At 39.3% G+C, this 11,543-nt stretch overlaps 1 protein-coding gene across 1 annotated transcript in view; it reads left to right on the top strand.

The window, feature by feature from the left end:
• The window catches only part of PFKM (phosphofructokinase, muscle), a 57,545-nt gene that overhangs the window by 1,155 nt on the left and 44,847 nt on the right, over positions 1 to 11,543 (top strand). The window contains exon 2 of the mRNA XM_023555730.2: positions 185 to 307. Within this exon, the coding sequence (XP_023411498.1) occupies positions 185 to 307 (123 nt within the window). The remainder of the gene's footprint in view (positions 1 to 184; positions 308 to 11,543) is intronic.

The following is an 11,543-nucleotide window of genomic DNA, read 5'->3' as shown; positions in this document are numbered from 1 at the left end:
AGGAATAGTAACTTTTTTAGATAAGATAGTTTTTGAGAAGAGTCATCTTTTCTCTAATTTTTCACTGGATTTATGGAAATAAGGTCCTGGACAGCTGGGAGCCATAGGGAGAATGAACGGGAGTAAGAAACATTCTTTTCCCTGGACCCCACCTTGAGGGTGACCTAGAGTTATTGCTTCCCAGCTGGGGAAGTTTCAACCTCCGGCATGCTCATACAAAAGCTACCACCAGAGACAGACATCTTGACGAGTCTACACACTGTGGATGATCCAGCTACCGTGGAAGGCATACCCATTTTCAAAAATGGTGAGGCATGTGAGTAAATAAATGGGCAGAGTTTGGAAAGGAGTACTGGAAAGTGAAAAGCTTACGCGAAAAAAATAGTACTATAAATTGGGGTAGACTTAATAAAGTTGAAGTAAGAGTTACGGTGCAAAGAAAAAAGTGCATGTATGTGTGTGTATGTGAGAGGTCATCTGGGAAACTGTAGAGAAAGGAACAATTCTCTCTATGAAAGATAGCTTGATTTAGTCAGTAATAAATCACTTGGCTTCCTCATAACTATAAGCTGCTAATCTGGTTTACTGTCAGCAACCTTGATATGTAAAAACGGGAGACTTAAAAAAGGGATTCACTTAATGAATTATCGTATTACAATACTATTCTAAATATAAAAATATTCACCTTGGGAATTCATTTAATAACAATTTTTCTCATAGTTAAGGTAATGTTCAATTCATAAGCTATTTACTTGAAGCGTCAGAAACAAATCTATGATTTTCTTCTCAATGAAATACATCTACATTGGAATCGTTCTTTGCAGTTACTGAGTTCCCACTATGTGTCAAATACTCTACTAGAAATGATAGAGGCTGTAATAAAAAATATGTATATATGTATATATATGTGTTAAGTGCCATCAAGTCATTCCAACCCATAACGACCCTATGTACAATAGAACGAAACACTGCCTGGTCCTGCACCATCCTCACAATCATTGCTATGTTTAAGCCCGTTGTTGCACCATGTCAGCGCATCTAATTAAGTGCCTTCTTCTTTTTGCTGACCTTCTACTTTATTAAGTATGATGTCCTTCTCCAGGAACCGGTCCCTCCTGATAACATGTCAAAGTACATGACATGAAGTCTCACCGTTCTCCCTTGTAAGGAGCATTCTGGTTGTACTTCTTCCAAGATAGATTTGTTCATTCTTCTGGCAGTCCATGGTATATTCAATATTCTTCATCAAGACCCTAATTAAAAGGCCTCGATCCTTCTTCAGTCTTCTTTATTCATTGTCCAGCTTTCACATGCATATGAGGCAATTGAAAATACCATGGCTTTGGTCAGGTGCACCTTAGTCCTCAAAGTGACATCTTTGCTTTTGAAAGTCTTAAAGAGGTCTTTTGCGTTAGATTTGCCCAATGCCATATAAGGTTGGTTTCTTGACTGCTGCTTCCATGGGTGTTGATTGTGGATCCAAGTGAAATGAAATCTTTGGCAACTTCAATATTTTCTCCATTTATCATGACTATTACTTATTGGCCTAGTTGTGAGAATTTTTGTTTCCTTTATGTTAGGTGTAATCCAGACTGAAGGCTGTAGTCTTTGATCTTCATCAGTAAGTGCTTCAAGTCCTCTTTTCTTTCAGCAAATGAGCTTATGTTATCTGCATTTCACAGGTTGTTAATGAGTCTTCCTCCAATCTTGATGCCCCATTCTTCTTCACGTAGTCCAGCTTCTTAGATTATTTGCTCAGCATTCAGATTCAGTAAGTACACACACCTTTCCTGATTTTAAACCACCCAGTATCTGCTCGTTCTCTTTGAACAACTGCTTCTTGATCTATTTGGCATGAGCACAATTAAGGGGTCTGAAATTTGCATTCTTTGCAGTGTTACCCATAATTTGTTATGATTCACACAGTTTAACACCTTTGCATAGGCAGTAAAACACAGGTAAACATCTTTCTGGTATTCTCTGTTTTCAGCCATGATCCATCTGACATCTGCAATGATATCCCTCTTTCTACATCCTCTTGTGAATCTGGCTTGAATTTCTGGCAATTTCCTGTTGAGGTATTGCTGTAACTGCTTTTGAATGATCTTCAGCCAAATTTTACTTGCGTGTGATATTAATGATGTTATTCGATAATTTCTGCAGTCTGTTGGATCAACTTTCTTTGGAAGGACACAAATATGGATCTCTTCTAGTTGGCTGGGCAGGTAGCTGTCTTCCAAATTTCTTGGCACAGATGAGTAAGAGCTTCCAGCATTGTATCCATTTGTTGAAACACCTCAATTGGTATTCAGTCAATTCCTGGAGCCTTGTTTTTGCCGATGCCTTCAGTGCAGCTTGGACTTCTTCCTTTAATACCACTGGTTTAATGATCATATGCTACCTCCTGAAATTGTTGAACATCAACCATTTCTTTTTGGTACAGTGACTTTGTGTATTCCTTCTACCTTCCTTTGATGCTTCCTGTGTTGTTCAATATTTTGCCCATAGAATTCTTCAGTATTGCAATTTGAGGCTTAAATCTTTTCTTCAGTTCTTTCAGCTGGAGAAATGCTGAGTGTGTTTTTCTCTTTTGGTTTTCCTATTCCAGGTTATTATACATTTTAATACTTCATCTTCTCTTTGTAATCTTCTGTTCAGTTCTTTTATTTCATCATTTCTTCCTTTCACATTAGCTTTCGACGTTCAAGAGCAAGTTTCAGAGTCTCTTCGGAAATCCATTTTGGTCTTTTCTTTCTTTCCTGTCTTTTTAATGACCTTTTGCTTTCTTCATGTATGTTATCCTTGATGTCATCCCACAACTCGTCTAATCTTAGGTCATTAGTGTTCAACGTGTCAAATCTATTCTTGAGGCCGTTTCTAACTTCAGATGGGATATACTCAAGGTTGTACTTTGCCTCTCGTGGACTTGTTTTAATTTTCTTCAGCTTCAATTTGAACTTGCATATTAGCGATTGATGGTTCTGCAGTTGGCCCCTGGCCTTATTCCTTGATTGATGATATTGAGCTTTTCCATTCTCTCTTTTCACAGATGTAGTCAATCTGATTTCTGTGTATTCCATCTGGCGAGCTATACGTATATGGTCATCATCTATGTTGTTTAAAAAAGGTATTTCCAATGAATAGGTTGTTGGTCTCGTAAAATTCTATCATGCAATCTCCACTGTCATTTCTATCACCAAGGCCATATTTTCCAACTACTGATCCCTCTTTGTTTCTAGCTTTCATGTTCCCTTCTCCAGTAATTATCAATGCATATTGATTGCATGTTTGATCAATTTCAGACTGCAGAAGCTGATAAAAATCTTCAGTTTCTTCATTGTTGGCATTAGTAGTTGTGTAAATTTGAGTGTTAGTCATATAAACCAGTCTTCCTTGTGTGCGTATAGACATTATCCCATCCCTGATAGCATTGTACTTCAGGACAGATCTTGAGATGTTCTTTTTGACAATAAATGTGACCCTGTTCCTCTTCAATTTTTCATTCCCAGGATAGTAGACCATATGATTGTCCAATTTGAAATGGCCAATACCAGTCCATTTCAGCTCACTAATGCCTAGGATATTGATCTTCAAGCATTCAATTTCACTTTTGATAACTTCCAAGTTTCCTAGATTCGTACTTTAAACATTGCATAGTCCAGTTATTAATGGATGTTTGCAGCAGTTTCTTCTCATTTTGAGTCATGCCACATCAGCAAATGAAGATCCCAAAAGCTTGATTCCATCCACGTCATTAAGGTCAGCTCTGCTTTGAGGCGGCAACTCTTCCCCAATCATATTTTGAGTGCCTTCGAATCTGAGGAGTTCATCTTCCGGCACCATATCAGACAACATTCTGCTGCTATTTGTAAGGTTTTCACTAGCCATTTTTTTCAGAAGTAGACTGTCAGGTCCTTCTTCCTAGTCTATCTTAGTCTGGAAGCTCCACTGAAACCTGTCCACCGTGCATGATATCTGAAATACCAGTGGCATAGCTTCCAGCATCACGGCAACCTGCAAGCCACCACAGTACAACAAACCGACAGACTAGTGGTGGTGGTGTTAGTGTTGTGTGTGTTTGTGTAGAGAGAGAGATAGAGCATGGAGTCCTGGCGGCGCAGTAGTCAAGAGCTCGGTTGCTTACCAAAAGTTTGGCAGTTTGAATCCACCACTTGTTCCTTGGAAACTCTACGGGGCAGTTCTACTCTATCCTGTAGGGTTGTTATGAGTCGGAATCGACTCAACAGCAACGGATTTGGTTTTATATATATTTGAATGACATATCCTTATTATTTTTCCAATAGCTTACAGTTTGGAAATAACTTAGAGATTATTTAGTCCAACCCCCTTATTTTTTCAGAAGGAACTTGGGTCTCAGAAGGTTTTGCTCAAGAAGTTCACAATGTCATTGGAGTAATCACGCCCAGTACCTAGGAAACAGTAGTATTTATTCAGTAATTTTTGAACACTTATTTTAAGTCATTGTGCTAGTCTCAATAGGAGATGAGAAAATGAGCTGGCCACTTTTCATGTCCCTTAGGAGCTGAGAATCAAGGAGAGGGGATAATATGAAACAATGTATAAGTTAAGAGCTTGATAATTTTGGTTGAAAAAGTTGAATTTAAAAAGAAGATGCCATCGTGAGGTAGGGAAAGGAAGAGTCACTTACTGCTTAGGCAGAGCTTCACTGAGCTCCAGCATGTTGGCAGGACACGGTCCAGGACCCAGGCCTAAGCTGTGAAGTTGCATAAACTCAAACTGAATTCAATCTTGCTAGTGTACCCAGAGTCAACCAGACTCAAAAGAAAATGATTTATATATAAGAATATCAATTTATTCAGATTATATGGTAATATGTATCTCTCTATATATGGCAAAAGTGCATGATCTATATCCCTCTAGTCAGATGTGCTTTGCCTATCAAAAAAGGGGGCCAGGAACAAGAAATAAATTCATCTGTTGGCTTTGTTGGCTCTGTTCTGTTTCCAGAATATGTACAGATTATTTCTCATCTTCTCTGCTTTTTCTGATCTCGTTTTGCTCAATACCTAATACTAACCCCCATTGCTTTGATGACCCGTTTGGGCCTGCTTCTGTGGTTTGAACTCAGCATTATCCCATGGACAAAATTCTGATGTTCAGCTTCTGGCTTCAAGCACCGAGGTCTCAGGTAAGAGCCACTAGAGAAGGGGAACCAAACATCTTCCCTGTTGGCCCCAGAATTGATGCGTTTGAATTGTGATGTTGGAAAAGAATATTGAATATACCATGGATTGCCAAAGGAACAAACAAATCTGTCTTGGAAGAACTCAGCCAGAATGCTCCGTAAGTGACGATGATGAGACTTCATCTCATGTACTTTGTACATGTTATCAGGAGGGACCAGTTCCTGAAGAAAGACATCATGCTGGGAGTCAGCCAAAAAGAGGAAGACTCTCAATGCAAACACAGCAATGATTGTGAGGACAGGACACGACTGGGCAGTGTTTTGTTCTGCTTTACATAGGGTTGCTATGAATCAGAACCAAAATGACAGCACCTAACAATGACAGTGCAATGAAGGAAAATTACATCATGTAATCAGAATGTAAAACAGGGGACCTGATCTGTCCTGAGAAGTCAGAAAAGCCCTGAGGAATGAGTTAGCCAGGCAAAGGGGGAAGAAGAGCTTTCTGGGGCAAAAAGACAGTAGGCTGTAAATCGGGAAGAAATTTTCCTCTATGGTAGAGCAGAGTGGGCCCATATGATTTCAATGAGAAGACTAGTTGGAGGTGGAAGTATGAAGGTATGTAAGAGCCAGATCATGCAATGCCTTCTGGATTTTCTTGATGCTTTTTTTTTTTTTTTTTTTTTTGAGCTATGGGAAATCACTGAAGAGTTTTAAAGCAAGGGAATGTTTATGTTTTTAAAAGATTGTTCTGGCTACTGGGTAGAAGTTGGTTTGGATGGGGACAAGAGTGGTCCCCTGCTGTGATGGAATGAATAATGCCATTGCCTCACTTCATTCCCTGCACCTAGGCAGTGTAGCCGATTGTGTGAGAGACTGACTTGATTTGTAAACTGTCACTTAAAGCACAATAAAAATTATTAAAAAAAAAAAAAACAGTCACTGGTTACTTAGGAGGTGGGTCCATCAGTGAAGTCTAAGAGAGGCTTTAGGTCTAGCAGGCAGTTAATCTGTTGGACCAGAGCCTGGCCCGCTATTGGGTACCAGTGAAGAACTTCTGTCATCAGATAGCATGGTTGACAGCGGCAAGCACAGAGCCCCTGATACCGCACATGCAAAAACCCCAGCCTGATGTTTTTCTGCTGCTGCCAGCCTGAAAAATCCATAGGTACTCCTTCCGGCATGATCTGCATCTTGCTCTAAGTGTAGCTATATCTGGAGATGTTGAGCTGTAGTCCTTGAGGAAAACAGACTGTATTTTGTTTCCGGCGTCACACCTGGCAGGAGAGCAGCTGTTATTTTCTCCAACTTCCTGCCCATCAGGATAAACAGCTCTGCCTGTACTATGATGAGGCAGGCTGTGTGTGTATGTCTCTCTGTGTGTGTATGTATGTTTCTGGCCCATAAAGGATCTACCCCCAGCATAAGGAAGCCATTTAGTCCTGCAATGGGGCACAGCAAGGAAGCGAGGCACCTAGGCCTCATCTTTCACCCCTAAGCTCTGGACCCCAGCATTTATAAAGAAAGGTGATTAGCATTTCCAAATAGCTAAGAGCCTTGGACAGCTATCTTCAGGACAGAGGCTTGGGGGCAGCAGGCAGCTTTGTGGGCCAGGTGCTGGTCCAACAGATCAACTGCCTACTAGACCTAAAGCCTCTCCTAGACTTCACTGATGGACAACCTCCTAGGTAACCAGTGACTCTTCTTCTTCTTTTTTTTTTTTAATAATTTTTATTGTGCTTTAAGTGAAAGTTTACAAATCAAGTCAGTCTTTCACACAAAAACTTATATATACCCTGCTACATACTCCCAGTTACTCTCCCCTTAATGAGACAGCCCGCTCTCTCCCTCCACTCTTTCTTTTGTGTCCATTTAGTGAGCTTCTAACCCCCTCTACCTTCTCATCTGCCCTCCAGAGAGGAGATGCAAACATACTCTCAAGTGTTCACCTGATCCAAGAAGCTTACTCCTCACCAGCATCCCTCTCCAACCCATTGTCCAGTCCATTCCATGTCTGAAGAGTTGGGTTTGGGAATGGTTCCTGTCCTGTGCCAACAGAAGGTCTGGAGTCCTTCCAGTCTCAGTCAGACCATTAAGTCTGGTCTTTTTATGAGAGTTTGGGGTCTGCATCCCACTGCTCTCCTGCTCCCTCAGGGATTCCCTGTTGTGTTCCCTGTCAGGGCAGTCATCGGTCATAGCCGGGCACCATCTGGTTCTTCTGGTCTCGGAACCATGTAATCTCTGGTTCATGTGGCCCTTTCTGTCTCTTGGGCCCATAATTATCTTGTGTCCTTGATGTTCTTCATTCTCCTTTGATCCAGGTGGGTTGAGACCAATTGATGCATCTTAGATGGCTGCTTGCTAGCATTTAAGACCCCAGATGCCACTCTTCACAGTGGGATGCAGAATGTTTTCTTAACAGATTTTATTATGCCAGTTGACTTAGATGTCCCCTGAAACCATGACCTCCAAACCCCTGCCGCTGCTACACTGGCCTTCGAAGCATTCACTGTATTCAGGAAACATCTTTGCTTTTAGTTTAGTCCAGTTGTGCTGACCTCGCCTGTATCGTGTATTGTCTTTCCCTTCACCTAAAGTAGTTCTTATCTACTATCTAATTAGTGAATACCCCTTTCCCACTCCCCTTCCCTCCCCACTCTTGTAACCACAAAAGAATATTATCTTCTCAGTGTAAACTATTTCTCAAGTTCTTATAATAGCGGTCTTATATACTGTTTGTCCTTTTGCAACTGACTAATTTTACTCAGCATAATGCCTTCCAGGTTCCTCCATGTTATGAAAACTTTCACAGGTTCCTCACTGTTCTTTGTCAATGTGTAGTATTCCATTGTGTGAATGCCCCATAATTTATTTATCCATTCATCTGTTCATGGGCACCTTGGTTGCTTCCATCTTTTTGCTATTATAAACAGTGCTGCAGTAAACATGGGTGTGCATGTATCTGTTTGTGTAAAGGCTATTTTTTCTCTAGGCTATATTCCAAGGAGTGGGATTGGTGGATCGTATGGTAGCTCTATTTCTAGCTTTTTAAGGAAGCGCCAAATCGATTTCCAAAGTGGTTGTACCATTTGACATTCCCACCAGCAGTGTATAAGTGTTCCAATCTCTCCACAGCCTCTCCAACATCTATTATTTTGTGTTTTTTAGATTAGTGCCAGCCTTGTTGGAGTGAGATGAAATCTCATTGTAGTTTTGATCTGCATTTCTCTAATGGCTAATGATCATGAACATTTCCTCATGTATCTGTTAGCTTCATGAATGTCTTCTTTAGTGAAGTGTCTATTCATATCTTTTGCCCACATTTTAATTGGGTTGTCTTTTTGTAGTTGAGTTTTTGCAGTATCACGTAGATTTTAGAGATCAGGCGCTGATCGGAAGTGTCATAGCTAAAAACTTTTTCCCAGTCTGTAGGTAGTCTTTTTACTCTTTTGGTGAAGTCTTTGCATGAGTATAGGTGTTTGATTTTTAGGAGCTTCCAGTTATCTAGTTTTTCTCCTGCATTGTTAGTAATGTTTTGTGTACTGTTTATGCCATGTATTAGGGCTCCTAGCATTGTCCCTATTTTTTCTTCCATGATCTTCATTGTTTTAGATTTTATATTTAGGTCTTTGATCCATTTTGAGTTCGTTTTTGTGCATGGTGTGAGGTGTGGGTCTTGTTTTATTGTTTTGCAGACAGATATCCAGTTACGCCAGCACCATTTGTTAAAAAGACTGTCTTTTCCCCATTTAACTGATTTGGGGCCTTTGTCGAATATCAATTGGTCATATGTGGATAGATTTATGTCTGGATTCTCGGTTCTGTTCCGACTACTGTGGTGGTATAATAGGTTCTAAAATCAGGTAGAGTGAGACCTCCCACTTTGGTCTTCTTTTTCGGTAATGCTTTACTTATCCGGGGCCTCTTTCCCTTCCATATGAATTTGGTGATTTGTTTCTCCATCTCATTAAAAAATGTTGGAATTTGGATTGCAATTGCATTAAATCTAAAGATGGCTTTTGGTAGAATAGACATTTTTACAATGTTAAGTCTTCCTATCCATGAGCAAAGTATGTTTCTACATTTATGTAGGTCTCTTTTGGTTTCTTGCAGAAGTGTTTTGTAGTTTTCTTTGTATAAGTCTTTTACATCTCTAGTAAGATTTATTCCTAATTGTTTTATCTTCTTGGGGGTTACTGTAAATGGTATTGATTTGGTGATTTCCTCTTTGATGTTCTTTTTGTCGGTGTAGAGGAATCCAACTGATTTTTGTATGTTTAACTTGTATCGTGATACTCTGCTGAACTCTTGGTTTCAGTAGTTTTCTTCAGGATTCCTTAGGGTTTTCTGTGTATAAGATCATGTCATGTACAAATAGAGATATTCATACTTCTTCCTTGCCAATCTGGATGCCCTTTATTTCTTTATCTAGCCTAATTGCTCTGGTTAGGACCTCCAGCACAATGTTGAATAAGAGCGGTGATAAAGGGCATCCTTGTCTGGTTCCTGATCTGAAGGGGAATGCTTTCAGGCTCTCTTCATTTAGGATGATGTTGGCTATTGGCTTTGTATAAATGCCCTTTATTATGTTGAGGAATTTTCCTTCTACTCCTGTTCTGCTGAGAGTTTTTATCATGAATGGCTGTTGAACTTTGTCAAATGCCTTTTCTGCATCAATTGATAAAATCATGTGATTCTTGTCTTTCGTTTTATTCATATGATGGATTACATTAATTGTTTTTCTAATGTTGAGCCATCCCTGCAAAGCTGGTATGAATCCCACTTGGTCATGGTGAATTCTTTTTTGATATGTCCTTGAATTCTATTGCCTAGAATTTTGTTGAGGATTTTTGCATCTGAGTTCATGAGAGACATAGGTTTATAATTTTCTTTTTTTGTGATATCTTTACCTGGTTTTGGTATCAGGGATATGCTGGCTTCATAGAATGAGTTTGGGAGTATTCCGTCCCTCTCTATGCTCTGAAATCCCTTTAGTAGTAGTAGTGTTAACTCTTCTCTGAAAGTTTGGTAGAACTCTGCAGTGAAGCCATCCAGGCCAGGGCTTTTTGTTGTTGTTGTTGTTGTTGGGATTTTTTTGATTACCTTTGCAATCTCTTCTTTTGTTACAGGTCTATTTAGTTGTTCTACCTTTGTTTCTGTTACTTTAGGTAGGTAGTGTGTTTCTAGGAATTCATCCATTTCTTCTAGGTTTTCAAATTTGTTAGAGTACAATTTTTCATAGTAATCTGATATGATTCTTTTAATTTCAGTTGGGTCTGTTGTAATATCACCCGTCTCATTTCTTATTCGGGTTATTTGCTTCCGCTCCTGTTTTTCTTCTGTCAGTTTGGCCCGTGGTTTATCAATTTTGTTGATTTTTTCAAAAAACCAGCTTTTGGTTTTGTTAATTCTTTCAACTGTTTTTCTGTTTTCTAGTTCATTTAGTTCTATTCTTATTTTTACTATTTGTTTTTCTCTGGTGCCTGAGGTTTTCTTTTGTTGCTCTCTTTCTATTTGTTCAAGTTGCAGGGATAATTCTTTGATTTTGGCCCTTTCTTCTTTTTGTATGTGTGCATTTATTGATATAAATTGACCTCTGAGCACTGCTTTTGCTGTGTCCCAAAGGTTCTGATAGGAAGTGTTTTCATCCTCATTGGATCCTACAAATTTCTTTATTCCATCCTTAATGTCTTCTATAATCCACTCTTTTTTGAGCAGGGTGTTGTTTAGTTTCCAAGTGTTTGATTTCTTTTCCCTGCTTTTCCTGTTATCGATTTCCACTTTTATGGCCTTATGTTCAGAGAAGATGCTTTGTAATATTTCAGTGTTTTGGATTTTGCTAAGGCTTGCTTTATGACCTAATATGTGGTCTGGTCTAGAGAATGTTCCATGTATACTAGAAAAGAAAGTATACTTGGCTGCTGTCGGATAGAGTGTTCTGTATATATCTGTGAGGTCAAGTTGGTTGATTGTGGCATTTAGATATTCCGTGTCTTTATTGAGCTTCTTTCTGGATGTCCTGTCCTTCACTGAAAGTGGTGTGTTGAATTCTCCTACTATTATCGTGGAGCTGTCTATATCAGTTTTCAATGCTGATAGAGTTTGTTTTATGTATCTTGCAGCCCTGTCATTGGGTGCATAAATATTTAACATGGTTATATCTTCTTGGTGTGTTGTCCGTTTAATCATTATATAGTGTCTTTCCTTATCCTTTATGATGGATTTAACTTTAAAGTCTATTTTGTCAGAAATTAATATTGCTACTCCTGCTGTTTTTTGATTGTTGTTTGCTTGTTGGTTTTTTTCCATCCTTTGGGTTTTAGTTTGTTTGTGTCTCTAAGTCTAAGGTGTGTCTCTTGTAGGCAGCATATAGATG

This window comes from Loxodonta africana, chromosome 4 (assembly GCF_030014295.1).
Source record: "Loxodonta africana isolate mLoxAfr1 chromosome 4, mLoxAfr1.hap2, whole genome shotgun sequence".
Classification (NCBI taxonomy): Eukaryota; Metazoa; Chordata; class Mammalia; order Proboscidea; family Elephantidae; genus Loxodonta; species Loxodonta africana.
This window is presented reverse-complemented; position numbering and strand designations above follow the sequence as displayed.